The following is a 20,002-nucleotide window of genomic DNA, read 5'->3' on the forward strand; positions in this document are numbered from 1 at the left end:
CACATTGTGCCCTGACTTTATCACTGGGAATAAAAGGAAAAAATAGTGAATTATGTTGAGTGTTGTTGGGTTTTTTTTACCTTTACAGTATTACTCCAGAAAACTGCTCTTGAAGATGTGGCACACTCAGTTGTACATTCATAAAGTTTGTGAGTGGAGCTGAAGTGGGAGCTGAAAGCAATGTACATGCCAATGTTTTTGAACTGGTACGTTTCTGTAGCAGTATTTTCACTTTCCTTTTCATTGTTTGCAGGTGATCTACAGAAGTTGGAACTTGGATTTGTGAAAATGATCCTTACCTGTGGGTCAGTCTGTGAGTCAGTAAACTAAGTAAGTACATTTACTCATTTCACAATTTTAAATTGTGAAATTGATTAATCTCTGCTGTGTTCTGTTATTAGCATTTAAGCAACAGAAACTTATGTATGTATTTATTAAGAAGATTTACAACTAAATGTAAAACTTTAATTTGCAAAACGACCATTTGCAGGAAATGGTTAAGCAGGAAATAAACCCAAAAAACAAGATGTGACGCAGAGGTCGATTTCTCTTAGTCTCTGTAAAAAATAAAAATAAAAAAAAAACAGACAAAATAGAGAAAATATTGTTTAAATGAGGCAGATTTGTTTTGATCTCCAAAATCGGGCAAATGACTCCATTCAGAGTAACAACTGAAAAGTTTGAAAGAACTTAAACTTTGCTTATCAAGCCTGAACGAGAAACCAAGATTCCATGCACAAATCGAATTAAATTCAACAACAGATGAAATACAAAATCACAGAGTTATTCTGGAAAAAGGTTTACAAATCCATCTTTAAGGCTAGGAAACCATAGTCAGATTAATTAGCAAAGAAAACATGAAACAACCTACCATACCTTTCCAGGAATTGCCGGCCTACAAAAATTCTTTCAAGAGGACAACAGCAACTTATAAAACTAATGAACAAAACGAATACAAAGCCTGTCTCATATTTGGTAAAAAGAAAAAAAATCCTCCTAATCCACTTTAACTACATCAACTTCTCAGGATTTCTAATGACATTTTTTTCATAAAAGAAAACTCCTGTTATCCATTAGCCAATATTAGTGGATAGCCGTCCAGAATTAATAAAGTTATTGTATAAGTCTTTGGGTTATTCAGTTCAAAAATGAAATCAAATTCATTGTCACACTTTTCTTTAAACTGTATGTTGGAAACTTAGCTTCAATCAAAACATGTACTGTCGCTTTAAATTCCAGTTTTTCTACCGGCTGCTCTGGTTGTAGCTAATTATCTCAGCTACGAAATTTATCTTTCTCGTTAGCTGTGAGCTAGTTATGATTTGCCAAATAGTGAGGATTAATAATGGCTCCTTTATAGTTCGCAGACTAAATAACTTGTTAATAAATTATCTGCTTTTATTTGGCATGATGTAAATGTCAGAGTTCCCTGTTGAAAAGCCTGTGTTTTTTATCACCATAGCAACGAGTGAAATCTTTATTGCAGTCCACAAATAAGGTAGGAATATGCTGTGTTTACGTTGTAAGTTTTTTTCACAGTCGTGTTGCCTGTATTTGTAAAATGCAGGCGAGTAATATGACTTTATTTTAATAATAAGTAAATTGGAGTATTAAAACAAAAAAAAAACACAAAAAAAACCGAAACGAGCAAAAAAGATCATGCTAACCTAACTGAATTAACTGTTACTAGGTCGTAGGAGCTAAGCTAACTAGCTTGGAGACATCAAATTATATTCAAGTTTAAAATCTCATATTTATTCAAGCAAAATTTCAAAAATACAAAAAGCTATATGATTTTTGATATGCAAAGCAATGTAAATGTAAGAAGGGGGGCGGGATATATTTAGGCAGCGCAACCTTTTTTTTTATTAGTAGACTGACTTAGCTATAAATTACAGCAGAACTAATACTAATGGGTTTGTTTGAATTTTTATCATTTTTGCAAACTCCCAGGCAGTTTATTTTGACCATCATGCTTAGTTTTGCTTTCATTTTGCCATCATTTTGTGTTGGTATAATAATACATTGATATTTACTGTACTTGCATCAATATATTACGTGATCCAATTATTTTGAACTATTTAGCTGTGCTATTTCAGTAGTGAGGTTTCACAGTGGGGCACTTGGTAGCACTGTTAACTTGCAGCAAGAAGGTTCAGGATTTGAATCCCAGCCTGGGGATTTCTTTTTCTGCCTTGAATGTTCTCTCTGGGTACTCCGGCTTGCTCCCACAGTTCTAAAAACATGACTATTAGCTCAGTTGAATACTCTAAAATTACTTCTCTTTATGAGTGTAGGCATGCATGCATGGTTGTTTGTCTTTGTGTTTCCCTGTGATAAACCGGCGACCAATCCAGGGTATACCCTGTTTCACACCCAGTGACCACTTGAGATAGGCTGCGTCCCCAACCCCCGTGTTCCTGCAAGGACAAGCAGGTAAAGACAATGGGTGGATTTCAGTACTTTCTGAGGGAAGTGAAGCACCCATTTTGTTGCTGGGAAAGTTTTTCTGGTCAGTGTTTGTGTTTTTGAGAGCAAATGTACGCATTTATAGATTTGGCAGCAGAATTGCTGTGGTTAACTTTATTTTCATAAAGTATTCCATTCATACCTTTTGGAGATCTTATTAAGATATTATACTACAGTCAACAAGTGACACATGGGTGACTTACAAAAGACCAAAACCCATATAAGTGTGATTTATTTTATTTTGTTTGTGTTGTTTTCTATCCTTGTGTTGCTTTTGAATTTTGTGCAGTCTTTATATTATAGGGTTGGCTCTTGGTATTCATGGTTAATTTTCTTATTCATCGCACCTTTTATTTTTCTGTTATGTTTGTCTTTTTAGTTGATGTCTCTGTTCTGTATGTCTTTGAACCTTTGTGCTCTGAAGCCGATTATAAGGGTACAAAAAGCAGTTTTGTTTCCACATATGCAGTGATTTACTTTTGTCTGAATGAATCCAGAAACCATCAATACCACATGAACTCCCGCCCCCCCATTTTAAGAACAAACTTTAAAGTTTTTTGTTGTGATTTTTTTTTATGTAGAACTACACAAAGTAGCACAACAAATTCTATAAAGTTCTATACAGCTCCATTGAACCCATCTGTCCGTCACCCAAAAATGTAAAGAATATGAGCTAAACCGTCAGGCCGGGCAGGGAGAACATTAATCAGAGAAGCTGGAGCAATCCAGAGCTCGGTTCTGCAACAGAGCTTTGTGGAAAGAAGCTATCGGTGCAAAACAAGACGAAACAAAAAGCAAAGTAGACATGCTTCCAGTTTGCAAAAATGCTGCTTGTTTTTATTGGCATTATGCTGTGGGAACGGGGGCTGAACACATTAACATACGAACCGCACTTTTCAGATTTTTGGGAACCATTAGTCCTCTTCTTTCTATTTTACAAACAAACTACTTTTTGGGATTAAGTGCATGAAAATCTGAAGTTTTAAAGTGGAAAAAAATGCTTGGTTTTGTTGGGTTTGTTTGTGATTTAATCCTTTTGTGTTATGTATTTTGTATGCTGTTCTTCTGTCTGTTTCGAGTCCTTTCTGATATTTTCTGTAGCTTATGTCTATTTTAGGCAATTCTTTTTGTCATAATTCCCCCCCCCCTTAAATATGATTAGCTCTTGTTTAGTTTTCTAATTCTAAATATGCAACAGATAAAACTTGGTGATTTTCTGATTTTTTTGTATTAAGCATTTTTATTTGATCGATTAACCTTATCTAAGGGTGCTAAACCTCCTGTTTTACTTTGCATTTGCGTCGTGGACTTTCGTGGAGAGGCGTGTGTCCTCAAAAGGTTGCGCGTTTTGGGCGACAAAATCAGCCCCACAAATGCGGAGCGGTTTAGAAACGGGCGATTTCTTCAACTTTTTCCGAATTTAAACAGTTAAAATACTTCCTGTTTTCGAAGCGTCCGTCCGAAGTAGCGGACATTTCCTGCTGAAATCGGATGCAGAGAGTGCACCTTTGCGCAGAGGCTGGTTTTATACCGAGTGGCTCCTCTGGGTGCACAAAGACAGCGGCTCGCAGAGGAACTTGTTCAGAGCGAACCGGGGACGCTGGGAGGCGAAATCCTCAACCTCCGGAGTCCGAATCGCAACAACCGCGCTGTTTACCTCCTGAAACCCTCTATTCTGCTTCCCACCTCAACAATACAAGGTAAGGAGTTGTTTTAGAAGCCTTTCGGTGGTAACGGAGCGCTGCGGAGCGGGTTAAATCCTCTTCGCTCTGGCTTCCCGAGCGTGGTTGTTTTTGCAGAAAATGGCGTCATCGCCCTCTTGTTTCTGCTTGGCCGCGGCGGGGAGAGGAGTAGTTTCAGCTACTTGTAGCGGCGCACACACGTAGCGCATACTTCCTTAAAGGCAAAAATCGGGTACTGCGACGTCTTTTGTTCAATAATAAGGCGTTAAAATGCGAAATACTTCGCGTTTTGGCTCAGCAGAAGGACGCGCAAAGATGGAAGGGTCACCGGTCTTGTGCGCCAGGCTGCTTCTTGGAAAAGGTGGCACGGAGCCGCTAAACGCAGCGTTTTACAACGGCTCGAGACCCATCCAAATGACCTCGAATGATTTAGCCTTCTCCCCACGACGTTGATGGAGATATTTATGGCAGCTCTTCGCCGTATCTTTGTGTATAATTTACTCGGGTTAGCTCGTTTTTACGCCGCACTCCCCTGCCATGCTGCAATCGTTCCGAGGGGCCTCTCTCTCACACACGGCTTGAAAAGGTGCATTATACCCTTGGCTTTTCCCTCTGATCAAATGAAGCTGCTCCTTTGTTGCTGGAAATAGCGGCTACAATATAAGCGTGTAAAAGGAGATTTTCGAGAGGGGGGGGAGGGAGGTATTGAAGGGGGGTGGGGGGGCGATGCAAATCGTGCCATGAGAAACGGCGACCTGCCCCTGCGCTCTGGTTTTGCAGCTGAACCAGACGAGGACGTGCTGAATGAGGTTGAAATAAAAAAAGTCCCCTGGATGAATCGCAGACTTTTTCTCTAAACTGCACGGGGAAGTCCAGGCGCTGCGCAACGATTGTGTTGCCGCTTTGCGCAGAGAAACGGTGGCAGCTGCTGTAACCGCCGCCGAGCGTTTCACCGCGATATTTTTTTTGTCCTTGTTGGCCAGCCTTTTGTAAATAGTTGAGGACTCTAGGATAAAAGAGCACAATAGTATTCAAGCGGGCCCTTTATGGCCTGTGAATGTGGTCCTAAGTCCCCACTCCGACAGCTACGTGTATGCGTCCTCGCTCTGGCCACCACACATCCAGCACAGCGAGGCCACTGGCTCTCGCCTGTATCCGCTCTGCTTGGTTCCTCCTGTGCCACAGAAGTCGATGCCTGGTCGTGCGCTCAGAGCTGCAACGCAGGTCAGCACAAAATCGAAGCAATCCACGGAACATCCTCGTCACAGTCGCTCCGTTCCCGTATTTTTATTAAGTTTTCAGAGTTATGCAACAGAATTGCCGCTTCATTAACCTGAAATCCATCACCGAGGGTGGATGTGTTCGCGTGAAATATCAGGGAGATCGGAAAGGACCTCGCCGCTTTCGCGTTGAATTAAAAAGGATCTGTCATTTGCAAATCACCCAGTGCCATTTGCGTCACAGCCCGCGGCCTCGCACGCCCATGGGGGGCGACGGAGTTGCAAATGGAGACTGTATGTGTGTGCTGACGTTGGCCCAGCTGAAAAGGGAACCAATAGACACGGACTCGGGCGGCAACGATCGCCAGCGCGCCGCCACTCTCGGGCAGTGCACCGACTTGGGATTCCGTATCAACGCGGAAGATCGCGCAGTTTTATTCTGGGTTTCGTCGGGCTTTCCATCGCTTTGGCCGAGATGCGTAAGTGGATGTTACACACACGGCTTAAACCTGCTACGGAGGCCAGCCGGAGAGGAGTAGCCTATATGTGTGTCCTGTTCTCTTCCCTCATGGTGATCGCTGCATGTGGCCTCTGAGAACTCGCTCTTTAACGGATAACTGTCTTTTCCACTGGATCGTGATGATATGGCCGTAAAACCTTTATTACCAGCGCAGAGATCGCTCGGATATTTTATGATTCCAGCGCTGGTTCGGTCACTTTTTCTCAGTTTTTTGTTTGATTCGCGACGCGCCACAAGTTTCTGCTTTGGAAATGAACGGGGCGTATTTTATCCAGGAAGGTTGCATTTGTTGTCGATGCGCTTTTGGGCACTGCGCATGGTGTCATTCACCGGACCTTAAAAGAGGCGGAAAATCACGAAATTCTCTAATGTAAGTTAATTAAATGTGGATAAACTTAAGCTACAATTTTCAGTAAGAATGTTTATAAATAGCCATAATATGCTCATACACAAACTTTCACATTAAAAGGTAATATATATATATATATATATATATATATATATATATATATATATATATATATATATATATATATATATATATATATATATATTATTTTTTTATTATTATTATTTTTAATTTATGATTTGAAGGAAAAACATTGCATCATGTGCTAAATTTAACCTTTTCCCCCCCATTTTGTCAAGTTACAGCCCTACTGTATTTTATTGAATTTTCAACTGAAAGACCCACAAAGTAGCACTAATTATGCATGATTTAAAATAAAATAAAATATGAAAAGTGACATGCATTTGTAATCATACCCCTTTACCGTGATTCACTTAAACCAAGATGCAGTGCAACCATTTTCTCCTATAGTCTCAGCTTTGTAAAGTAGAGTCCACTTGGCTGCAATTTAAATCATCTCAGTTTAAATGCAGGTGTTCTGGTGATACTGTTTTGTGAATACCAAAACATCAAATAGCACAGTGATAAAGTTGGGGGAAGTTTAAAGCAGGGTTCGGGTCAAAAACAAAATCACAAAAGATCTACCACATCTGCAAACCTACCAAAATATCTAATCTGAAATGCCAGATAATTACAGCATTGATCATGGAATAATAAAAAAAAGACACAGCAAGTGAGTGGAACGACTTAGTGTGAAGAAGTGTGAACTTGAACTTTTTGACCTAGACTTTATTTAGCAGAAATCAAAGACTGGTTGTTTCCCCTATGGTGAAACGTGGTGATGGTATTATCAAGCAGTGGGGATACTTTTCTTCAGTAGGGACAGGGAAGCTGTTAAAAGCTGATCAGATGGATGGAGCACAATCCTAGAATAAAAACTATTGGAGGGGCTAGAAAACTTGAGTCTGAAGTGGAGGAACACCTTTTAGCATTACAGCAGCCGTAAACATCCAGAGCTACACTGAAATGTTTTATATCTGTGTTTTGGAATGGCCCAGACCTAAATCAGTGGCAGAACTTTAGGATTACTGTTCACAAACACACACAATCACATCTGAGTAAGCTTGTGCTATTTTATAAAGAGGAATGCCCAACAACTTTTGTATTTGGATGTGCAAAACTGCTAGACAGACGCTTATAGACTTGGCACTGCTATTGCAGAAAAATCAGGGTTTTCCGAACTATTTACTCAGATAGGCTGAGAAAAGAGAGGTCACATTTTTCCAATATTTAGTCATAAAAATATGTGAAAATCTTGTATATTCTTCACAATTATGAAGCCACTTTCCTTCACAAGTGGCTTCCTTCACAGCCACTTTGTGCTGATCTATCATATCAGCCCCACACCCCCCAAATGTACATTGAAGTTTTGGATATAATGTGATAAAAGTAAGACAAGTTCAAGGTCAGTTGATCAGATTTATGCAAAGACTGTTTCCTAGAACAAATACACAGAAGAGTGATAACTTTACTCACTGTGGAGAGAATCTATGGTGGAATTTAAGAAGGATTCGGATACGCGTCAGTGCAACTTAAGGGTTTAATACTTTATATACAGTGTTTTATATTTCCAGTAGCATTAGGACTTTTAATTTCTTTGTCATAAGATTAACTTGACACAACAGCAGCAGCAAGGATTTCCTGCTTTGTCTGAGTTCGGATCTCGCAGTTGTCAGTTTTTGGTTTGCAGCAGTCCACTTATGTCATTGTGTGATTCAGTCAGTTTAATGATGTATTACTGTGTTCAGTCAATGAGTCAGCCTGTCAGACCCATGAGCAAGTGTAGTCATTCAGCAAACCTATTAACCTGTCAGCCCCATTACTAGTCTGCGAAGCAAACAGAAGCACATGTGGTGAGGGATCCACTCAGCCAGGCAACTAGAAAATCAGCATCTGGCTCCCAGTTAGTAGGTCAGCTAGTTGTTCACCATGCACACTCACTGAACAGCCCGGCCGAACTGATATGTTACTGTTTCAATGGTGAAGGGGGAACTTTGTTTTGGGCACAGCTTAACCTCTCAACAAAGACCTGCCTCTTTTTCTTCGTAGTGATAGAAGGGCCTCTAACTTCTTAGAACTTCTCAAGTCTGCTGTAACAACAGCGTTCGCTCAAGATGGAGTTGCTTTAGGTAATATGAATTATTACTTTCCTCCTTTGGTTTCACAAAATACAGCGCCCCATGTTTAAAATTTAGGTGTGATTTTTCAGAGCTGTGAATCCACACCTGGCCTGAAAATGCCCATTATGCACATCCCATGGCTATATTTATTTAAATCTGTGTCTGTGCTCCCTTTACACACTCTCTGCTGCTGCATCTCTATATGCTGCTCTAAAATGCTGGGTCTGTGCATAATTTAAAGTAACACTGGACAGTGAACTCCATTTGAAAAGTCTCACTATACATTTAAGTATAGGTTTGTTGCTGTGTTTGGTTCCCACTGTTCTGTCTGCGTTCCTTGTCTTAAAGTTTATTTTAAAAAAAAAGAGCTGACTTTGGATTTTCTTTTGACACTATCTCTTTCAGTCCGGTGACCTTTGAACAGATAAAAATGGAAAGGCAAAGAAATTTAATGATAAAATGACAAATAATACTCTTAGTTTGAGTTGTTGTACACCTTTCAGGATGGACTTCAGACATTGATAATAAGGTGCTAGGTGCCTCCTGCTCCAGTACAATTAGTACATTTTATTTCATGGCATGGGGCTATAACCAACACACGTTAGTCAGTGTTATGTTAATTTTTTTTTTAGCACTGATTAAATTTCTTCTTGACAGAATTTGAGGGGTTCATTTCAACTGGTTGGTTTTGTCTAAAATTTTTAGGTATATTCCAGATCCAGGCTTTGCATCACCTTAATGTTGGGCAACTTTATCTATTTACAAACAGTTTTGATTCATATTCAGTCTCCTGATGTGAGTCAAAGTGGTAGTTTCAAACTTAAAACATTGTACCGATTTTTAAGCATGGTGGTGGCTGCATTATGGTGAGGATCTGTTTTGTGTGCAGGTAACACCAATAACAGGCAGGGCAACTTAAGATCCTTAAGTTCCAGAAATCACACGCTAAACAGCTGAAACCTTCTTACAATTTTGTTTTCCAAACTTTGACAATGATCTCAGACACACAAAATCTGCTTCTGGAAATGATCAAGACAAACATTAAGATTTTGGAATTTAAAGTATGGACTATACTTTAAATTTCTGCCAAGAAGACTCATCATCTGCTTAGCCCAATGTAATGTCAGGACCTTGCTGTTTGTTTCAGAAAGCACTGGATCAGGGTACAATTTGCTTAGGGACATTTAATTAAACCTTTTTTGGGGGGTTTATCTACTGTATGAATAGCAGCCTGTACACTGTATAATTTTGCCCATGAGTAGGTTAAAACAAATCCCCAATAAATTCAAACAATTCAGTAAAGATGTTAAAAGCGTCTAAAATAAGAAATCATGACCATGATTTGTACATGTAGCACCTGACCAGAACTGTGTTATTTACATTTTGCATCAACATGTTATAATCAGTGCGTTTCAGTTCAGGAAGTCACCTTTCACTTCAAACCAACACGCAGAGGATGTGATCATGTGTGATATGTTGCAACTCGGTGAGCACTTTGGGGACTGCTTGTAGATTGGACATGAGAATATATAGAATTTATTCAACGCACACACTGTAAAATCGACAGTGTAGAATGAGTTGTTTACATAACCTTGCTCAAAGTGCCTATATTTATATAAGCCCTATTTGCACTTGTAGCGTACATTGGCACCGGTGATGTAAACCCGCCGTCACGTCACACGAACAATGCCCAAACTGCCGGATTCAGTGACTGAGTGCCGAGCGTTTGTAATATCAAGCAATGTGGATGTGTACCAGTTGGCTATGGCGCTGTCTGTACTGTCCTGTGGCCAGCTGGTATCAGTGGCGTGTCTGCCAGCTGTCAGCATCATGTCAGAGCGTATCTTCCTGTCAGACTGCCTCTGCTCAGCCGCAGGAAATGCATATCAGAGGACACTGATTGCTGCCACACATGTCTTGGCTGTAGAACCAAACAGTTCATCTGTTATTGATAAACTGATACGCTGAGGTAAACATAAGCACATAGGCCAAATAAAATATGTTTTTTTTTTGGGTGACTTGTATTCTGCATACAAAAGAACTAGAGGTTTTCTATTTACATTGGATAATTTCTTCTGTTGGCTCTCGACGCACAACAGATGATTTGCCTTTTAGAATAACAGTTGCTTAAAACTGGTCAACACACCAATACATTATTTTCTGGCTGAGGCAAACAGAACCCCAAGAGATGGAAGCTAATATTAGTTGTATTTGTGAAATATTGGGCACTGGTGGAGTAGATTGTTTTGTGGTATAAATTTAGCTTTAAATGGATCATAACCATGGGGGTAATGCATACAAGGAGATGACTGTAGGCACAGAGTCTTAATGTTGTTCTGCCTGGAGCTGGATACATTGTTGGTTGGTATGGGAAAGATGAAGATAGTCATTTAACTTGTAGTACCTTGCAAAAAGTATTAACTTTATCACATTTTGTTGACCAGCTCGATGCAGAGCATCATTGTAAACTGGAAGGAAAATGATACATGTTTTTCAAATTTTTTTTACAACAAAGTACAGCAGACGTTTGTGTGCACTCAATAGAAATACATTTTGCTTCTCCTGCAACTTCAAGTCATTTATAGAATAGGGCATTTTTGTCAATTTTTTCTAAATGCCTCAAGATCAGTCGGATTGGGTGGATAGCATCCATTAACATCAGATATCAAAACCTGCCACAGATTCAGTACATGAATATGCTGTTTAATAACATGAAAGTTTTTTTTCGGGGATACAGTTAAGTCGTTATGTTAGTGGTCGATGCTGAATTTTAAGTCATTTTCTCTCTGAGCTGTTAGCATTAGCCGCAATGTTAAATCGGTGTTTTTCTCAGATAATCCAGTATTTTCACTCCATCTGTCTTCCTATCTACTGTTGCTGTGGCTCAGTGTCTGGTAATTGCAAATTTGTGGGGGTTTTTCCAGATTCCTCTCCCTGGTCACATGGGCAGTTCACTAACACATTAATGTATGTTAGCTTTTTGGGAGATGCTCATATAGTGGTTTTATAATGACTAGAATAGCACAGTATCCCTTCAATCCATTTACCATAACTTTGGAGTCAGTGTAACTGCCTAAGAAATGCATTCTCACAGGATGATGGTACCACCATGACTCACAGTTCAGCGTACAATATTAGTTTTTTTCAGAACTACCTTAGCGTACAGGCGAAAAGTTAAATTTTGGTCTAATTTGACCAGAGCAGCTCTCTCCACTACATGTGTTCCCTATGGGTCATAGCAAAGACTGCAAAGACGTTTTAGATTGTCTCTTGCTTTTTCTTCCATGAAGTTTAGATTAGTGGTTTCCACCAATAGTCGTTTCCTGATGAACAATTCTCCCCACCTGAGGCATTGTCCTAAGTTATTTTGTCTTTTATAAAACTCTTTTAAAACATTATATCTTTTCCTTCCACTTCACAACAATGTGCTAATTTGTGATGGGTTGTAACATGACCAAAAACAAAAACAAGCTCAAGGGGTGTGAATACCTTTGCGTGGTACTGTAGTAAAGGAGGCTCATGAGTCTAAGAAGTTCAATAATCTCAAGATTTCTTAAGTGTGATTTATCTGGCATTCCAGCCACGTCTCACTTAAAGTTTCATCTTTTTCTGCCACATTAGCCATTGTTCCAGTGCTTTACTGATCAGCAGTTGTTCATCAGTCTCTTCAGAGAAGTCAGTGAAGAAATGTTTCATTCTAACCTGCTTTTTTATTCACCTAATCATCTACACTTTGATTTTTGTGCAAAAGAACATTTTTTCCTTCAATGATTATGCGAACGGGTCCATTAAAGTTCATTGCAATCGAGATACCATTGTAATCTTTTCCAATGGGAGGTGAAGTCTTATTGATATGACATTTTTAAGTATTTCTAACTACATTTAAGAGAGCATCAAGGTAAAAACTAAGTATGGCTGCAGAGTTTGGGCCAAAGAGCAGACTCTTGGCATTCCCAATTCATAAGTTTTAGCCCAGGACACTTTCTCTTTTATTGCCTGAGTTATAACCAGACTCTCTACTTCATAACCATGGCTGTCTGTTGCCATGGAAATGGGAGAGTCCCTTGCGTTATGTGTGTTAGTGTATTATTGGTGATGGTCTGGCTAAATCCAATTGCTTCCGATCTTTGTAGTACATCTAAGCCCTTAAATAAGTCATTTCTGGCCGTGTTTTTCGCTTTGAGATGGCTGACTCTGGAGGGTTTCGTTTCTAGCAGCTTGTCAGATTTTTTAATGAAATACCTCTCAGCAAAGTAATTAGCTCCTGGTGGTCTTTGTTTGGCATTTGCAACCTTCTGGATACCGCTGTACATTTAAATCAGACTCGGGATCCCTGGATAAATCAGTTTGCTGATGCTGTGGATGCAGGTAGTACGGGAAGTTTTGAGTCACTTAAAAAAACTCAGCTTTACTAAGATGTTCCCCGACGCACAGAGATTTTCATTAGACTGAACTCACTCATCTATATGCATATCCTAAAGCAACTTATTCTTGATGAAGAGTGAAGCAGTGTATCCCAGCATCCATCAACGCTAAAACCTTCACTCTGCCATCAGGAGGCACAGAGCTTTATTGACCCCAAAGTATTAACATGTATTAAGCAACAATCAAGCTCGACAAATGCATTAAAATCTATATTTTGTGAAAATGTCCTCGCAATTTATTTTCTTTTTCAAGATTTTTATTAAGTGGCAAAACTATTAACTGACATATGATGGTAGCCTGGTTTTCTGTTTTTCTTTTTTCTAAATATCTGCCTGACAAACAGTCTTGGTCTTGGACCTGTCATAAGGGCCCGTTCCCAGGGGACATTCACTAGACATGACCCAGCATAAGATTTTCATATTCTGACTTTTTTTTTTCCTTTAGGGAAGAAAAAGGCCAGTATTTTGAAATGGTGTTTCTTCAATAAGAGTGAGTTTCCAAACCACGATTGTCCGTGTTTCTTTGTGACTGGAAATCTTTTCAAAGAGCCAAAATTGTCTTTCTTCAGCCGATCAACATGTGAAGCAAGATCAACTTTTAAACTGGTTGAGAATCAGTTTTGTTGTACCAACAAAAAAGTTGCTAGAAAGGTTGAAAGCGTTTTCTACAAGGAGGAGAATATGAGGGATAGATCGCTTCTTTCAGAGATGATACTGATGAACGTGGTGTATTAAAAGGTGACTATTCTGGTGTGACTCTATAGGTTCTGGGGAGCGCAGTTGTCTTGGATGAATGTGGCTCCAGCGTAAAGTGCTTTAAGTGGTCATTATAACTAGAAAACCAGCATAGAAATTCAGTGCATTTTCCGTTTTTAGAGGCTGGTGAGCTCGTTCGCAGCAGTCGGATCCCAAAGGTTTTTTACTAACATCGCCAAACCTCAGGGCTCAAATGAAAAGGGTTGTCAGGCTCAAGGATACAAAAGTCGAGGCAGACTAACTTCTGAAGGGAAGAACTATAAAGCTGTCTGCTCACTGAACTTTATTTACTGTGATATCTTTGCTTTGTTGCTCTGTTAGCCTAATAACTGCATGTCTGCAGTTTGATCTATTCATGTCAGTTCATTACAAATGTTCATTTTCCTCTTCAGAGTTGAGCTTGTTATTTTCACCCTTTATCTCCACCTAAACAGCACAGATATGTCTTTATCTGTCCCACTGTTCATGCAGCAATGAGAGCTTTGTTTCCAATTAGTCCACTCAGTAAAAAGAAAGTACACCCTATGTGAATTCAAGCATTTTAAAGTATAAATGATGTAGCCTCTACTAGGTTTAAAAGTTATGTGAATATCACCTCAAGTGTGCAAAAGCATAGAGATATACTGATTGGAACCTACCAATTCTGATTTTGACTGAATAATAGGAAGTCTTAAGGCATCTTAAATTGAAATAACTACATTTGAAAAAAATTATCCCTGTTTTGATGCATCGAAGCACATTACGCCGTTATCTTGTTCTCATTAAATTATAGTATATGGCAGTACGTGCTGTTGTTTTATGTTTATTGACTGTAGGCAAAGAAGCTTATATATATATATATATATATATATATATACAGGTGCTGGTCATAAAATTAGAATATTGTGATAAAGTTCATTATTTTCCATAATGTCATGATAAAAATTAAATTGTCATATGTTTTAGATTCATTGCACACCAACTGAAATATTTCAGGTCTTTTATTGTTTTAATTTTGATGATTTTGGCAAACAGCTCATGAAAACCCAAAATCCCTGTCTCAAAAAATTAGAATATTATGAAAAGGTTCTCTGAACGAGCAATAAAAATAATCATCTGAATCAACAAAGTAACTCTAAACACCTGAAAAAGATTCCTGAGGCCTTTAAAAACTCCCAGCCTGGTTCATTACTCAAAACTGCAATCATGGGTCAGACTGCTGACCTGACTGCTGTCCAGAAGGCCATCACTGACATCCTCAAGCAAGAGGGTGAGAAACAGAAAGAAATTTCTGAACAAATCGGCTGTCTGCAGAGTGTTATATCAAGGCACCTCAGTGGGAAGTCAGTAGGAAGGAAAAAGTGTGTCAGAAAACGCTGCACAACGAGAAGAGGTGACCGGACCCTGAGGAAGATTGTGGAGAAGGGCCGATTCCAGACCTTGGGGGAAGCAGTGGACTGAGTCTGGAGTAGAAACATCCAGAGCCACTGTGCACAGGCGTGTGCAGGAAATGGGCTACAGGTGCCGCATTCCCCAGGTCAAAGGTCAAGCCACTTTTGAACCAGAAACAGCGGCAGAAGCGCCTGACCTGGGCTACAGAGAAGCAGCACTTTGGACCACTGTTGTTCAGTGGTCCAAAGTACTTTTTTCGGATGAAAGCAAACTTTGCATGTCATTCGGAAATCAAAGTGCCAGACTCTGGAGGAAGACTGGGGAGAAGGAAATGCCAAAATGCCAGAAGTCCAGTGTCAAGTACCCACAGTCAGTGATGGTCTGGGTGCCATGTCAGCTGCTGGTGTTGGTCCACTGGGTTTTATCAAGGGCAGGATCAATGCAGCAGCTATCAGAAGATTTTGGAGCACTTCATGCTTCCATCTGCTGAAAAGTTTTATGGAGATGAAAATTTAATTTGGTCTGGAATCGGCCCTTCTCCACAATCTTCCTCAGGGTCCGGTCACCTCTTCTCGTTGTGCAGCGTTTTCTGACACACTTTTTCCTTCCTACTGACTTCCCACTGAGGTGCCTTGATATAACACTCTGCAAACAGCCGATTCGTTCAGAAATTTCTTTCCGTTTCGCACCCTCTTGCTTGAGGATGTCAGTGATGGCCTTCTGGACAGCAGTCAGGTCAGCAGTCTGACCCATGATTGCGGTTTTGAGTAACGAACCAGGCTGGGAGTTTTTAAAGGCCTCAGGAATCTTTTTCAGGTGTTTAGAGTTACTTTGTTGATTCAGATGATTATTTTTATTGCTCGTTCAGAGAACCTTTTCATAATATTCTAATTTTTTGAGACAGGGATTTTGGGTTTTCAAGAGCTGTTTGCCAAAATCATCAAAATTAAAACAATAAAAGACCTGAAATATTTCAGTTGGTGTGCAATGAATCTAAAATATATGACAATTTAATTTTTATCATGACATTATGGAAAATAATGAACTTTATCACAATATTCTAATTTTATGACCAGCACCTGTATATATATATATATATATATATATATATATATATATATATATATATATATATATATATATATATATATATATATATATATATATATATATTTGACCTATTAAATGACAATAAAAGAAAAGGTCCATTTTAAGAGCAGCTAATTTCTAAAGTTGCTCTTAAAATGTTTTGCGTGATTTCTTCTTTGTCCTTTAGAAAAAATAATTCCAACCAGGCAAATTCTCGTTTTGAGCAGAGTTCAGTCAAACTAACGACTTTCTTCACCTGTAGCATCTTTACCATTTTGAAATAGGAGTGTTGTTTATTTGCTTCTTTGCTGCCACTCCGTGGTTTGACACACTTCAAATTTTATGATATACAACACCCACAAGCAGCAGACATCATTTGTTGCGTTTTCCTAACCGATGCTCCATTTTAACTCCGACAGACTGACATTTTCTCGTCTGTTCTCCAGTTGCGGCTCCACTCCAGCTATTAAGTCGGAGCTCCATCATTTCAAGTAGCCTCTGCTGTTGAGTTATTGCCTCGTAGTAATCTTGTGTATCATCAGCACTGAATGCGAGGATTCAGAAGTTGCCTGCAGCCTGAACTTGGAAGAAAACAAATGTCCTCATTTTGCCAAAGTCCTGAAAATCTAGTTTTAAAAAAACAAAAATCCACTTAAGCTACCAATTGTGCAATTAAAGTACCTCTGCTTTGCCTTATAGGTAGATTTAATTCTTTGTAAACAAAAAAGCTGTTAAATTACAGTGGATCATAGCGCTGTGACAATGCCATAATTCACACAGCTGTTACTATGTAAAATATTAGATTTAATTTCCTGTTGCATACTTCACTGCGGGAAGAGCTTGACCTTTGCTTTTAAATGAACAGGGAGGTCTTGTTGCTGTTATATATTTTGTAAATCATCCACAGTTTTCTCTGTTTTGTTCTCTGGAAACCTCTGCACATTTGGTGTGCATGCTTAAAAATGTTCATTCATAAGCTCTTGCCGTCCGTCACTCTGGGTCTGTTGTTTTCTATATGTTGAGACAAAAGAAAGTTTTGAACCGCTGGAACATTTTACAGGCATGTTTGTCTCCCTCTGCTGGATTTTGAGGGGGACTACAAGTACCATGACGGTTCTGAACTGGGTAGTCAAAGATGTGAAGCTATTTAGTAATTTTCTTACTTTACAAGTTTCTTTAACTTTATCTTATAGTTTGAACGAATGTTTCTTTCGCTTTTGTCATTTTTTGTTTTAGCACAAATGTATGTTTTGTTAAAGATATCGAAGTATGTTTCAAAAATATATTTGTGCATTCGCCCACAAATGCTGTATGTAAAGCTAAGGGGACGAAAGAAACAAACGTAATATACAACTTCCGAGCCACACCAATCTTCTGTTTCGTGAAGATCTTTTTGGTTGGTTTCTATTTGTCTCTTTTTAGACTCGCTCACTCACAACATTATTAAACTGCGTAAAGTTGTAGATAAGGAATTGTACTTTCAACTCCTTCTGGAATTCAAATTAATTGTTTGTAGTCTCACAGAACAGGTAGTGTCTCCCGCAACTCAGTTTATCAAATTTGATCAATAGTTCCCACTAGAGGGCAGCAAGTTAAATTTTGTTTTTCTTATGCTTTGACTAAAAGAATTCTTGTTTTAAATTGGTGATTTGCTCTTACAACTACTCTGCCTTGTCTATTTATTTGTGATATGCTCTTAAAAGTCGGCACTGCTGATTCGGAGTTGAGCTGGTTGAGATTTCTCTTTATAAAGTATTCATCTCCTTGGATGTTTTACCCTTTTATTGCTTTCAAAAAGGATAAAATGGAGTAATTTTGCTGTAATATATTCTGCTTCCTGTTAAATACTGAGGACTATCTCCCTGTGGTGAGATCGTGCTTGATGTCTCTCCATAGTGAATAATTTTCTTTCAAAATGGTCTTTACAGCGTTTCTGCTTCCTCTTAACGAAATTTTTAAGCGCCTCATTTTTAGTTTCCTACTCACCGATCAGGGGCAGTCAAATGCAAAAATCCTTTGATTGCTGACACCACATCTATAATTTTAAACTTCTCTGTGTTCATATTTCTTATATTCTTGTCAGTCCGACAGAGAAATTAAATATGTGGAAGATGAGTTACAAAGGTAGCTCATCTTTTGGTTAGAGTTTTGTTCCACAGTAACAGTCAAATTTGCATGTTTTCAAAGAATTAATATGTATGCATTTTTGTTAATAATTTGCCTGTGTCAGGAATTTGCTAAAGACTCCGAATGTGATTAAAAACAAAGATCACACACCAGGTTCTGACGTTTTGCTATCTATTTTGGCTCAGCCTTAATTCACCAAGAGCCATTTTTAACCTTAGTCACACACCCAGCTGGAGTGGTGTCTAATTCATTAGCTTACATGGTCTGTTGTTGCATGGTTACAGGTAAGCTGGTAGTGAACGTGTGGTGCACCAGGCCAGTCTTGGGAGCATGGCGAAGGCCCAGAAATCACCTGGGAGGAAGACTGCTCACTGTCTCCGCAGACAGGTACTGCAAAAAGAAAAACACTCTTGTTACCTTCCTCCTTTTTTCCCACTTAGACTTTCTTGAATGCCTAACTTGGATGAGGTTGTGTCCTGCCACCTCATCCAAGCACGAGTGTTTGAATGTACGGAGTGGCCCAGTGCCCAAGCGGTACACCGTCTTGTGCTGATGTATTGTAATGTGCCTAATGTGAACTCATTTATCCATTTCCAAGGGCAGCAGGGACACACCGTTAGCTAGACAGACACAGAGAAAATGAGAATAAATTGGTTTGTGGGAAAGAAAAAGATTAAGGAGTGGAAGAGGAGGAAGGTCTGGTTTACAGACTCAACAGCTAGGCCTGTCACGATAACAAATTTTCCTGGACGATTAATTGTCTAAAAAATTATTGCGATAAACGATAATATTGTTTCAAGACCTTTTGACACTGATTTAATGGAAATGACTAATAATGCATGCGATTTCCTGCCATAGTTAGTTTATTTTCAAAAGAACACATGACACTGGAACTGATAAACTAAATAAACAAAACAACCAAAAACAAAAATAAAATGGATTCTCAGTCTCCATTAACAAAAAACGTACTTGAATAAAAACTAAACAACATAAAACCAAAGTGGAAATAAATACTGTATTCAACCAAAAGAGTGCAGATTGTGAAGTCTGTATACTATATTGACCTTCAGTAATCACTAGATTTAAATAGAGAAGATGGGCACATCCGACTACCTGTTGCAATAGTTCACACTGCATGATTTTTTGCCCCTATTTTCCCCTTATGACAATCTTAGATCGCTGGCCGATCTAAGATTGTCGCTGGTGATTTCGTAACCGATCATCTTGCAGTGTGATTTAGATCGTTGTGGCCGCTCCGATCTAAATCAGGGGTTTCCCCCGACTGGGAGCTTAACGCTGAATGTGACAGGTAGCCAATCAGAAAGCGTGGATTCTAGAGATGTGCCGATCAGGTTTTTTCCTGCCGATACCAATACCGATCACCCATGAGGGCCGACCACCGATACCGATCACATAATTATTATTTATTTATTTTTTATCATAAACACTACCGGTTACATTATGTGGAAAAAGGAACCATGAATTCACCTTAATTTAGACAAAAACTTGTTTTTAATAACTTTTTCCAAGAAGAAAACTAAACAAAACAGGCATTGTGCAAATTGTACTGCTATCGGTAATACTATCTTTAACAGACTGAAAACATATGAAGGCTCTGAAGAGGCTAAATAATGCAAAGAGCCAAAATAAAACCTCTCAACATTGCCAAAAAGTTCAGGTATAAAACTTAACATTCAAAGGCAAAAACAGGTTCCATTACAATAAACAATCCTGAGTTACTGAATGAAAACTTCCTGATAGCATGGCGGCTAGCTGATTACTGCTAGCTCTGATTGGCTGTTTCTGACTGAGCGG

General features: G+C 39.0%; 1 protein-coding gene across 2 annotated transcripts in view; it reads left to right on the plus strand.

Moving 5' to 3' along the window:
- Positions 1 to 3,808: 3,808 nt before the first annotated feature.
- Positions 3,809 to 20,002, plus strand: part of znf800b (zinc finger protein 800b) — a 32,112-nt gene continuing 15,918 nt past the window's right edge. Inside the window, exons 1-2 of one of the 2 annotated variants that reach the window (XM_014970958.2) lie at positions 3,809 to 4,169; positions 18,472 to 18,574. In XM_014970958.2, coding sequence (XP_014826444.2) covers positions 18,518 to 18,574 — 57 coding nt within the window. In that variant the 5' untranslated portion in view covers positions 3,809 to 4,169; positions 18,472 to 18,517. The remainder of the gene's footprint in view (positions 4,170 to 18,471; positions 18,575 to 20,002) is intronic. The other variant, XM_014970934.2, reaches the window with a different exon arrangement.

Source organism: Poecilia mexicana, unplaced genomic scaffold, assembly GCF_051168715.1.
Source record: "Poecilia mexicana isolate PSO_F unplaced genomic scaffold, ASM5116871v1 scaffold_23, whole genome shotgun sequence".
NCBI lineage: Eukaryota > Metazoa > Chordata > Actinopteri > Cyprinodontiformes > Poeciliidae > Poecilia > Poecilia mexicana.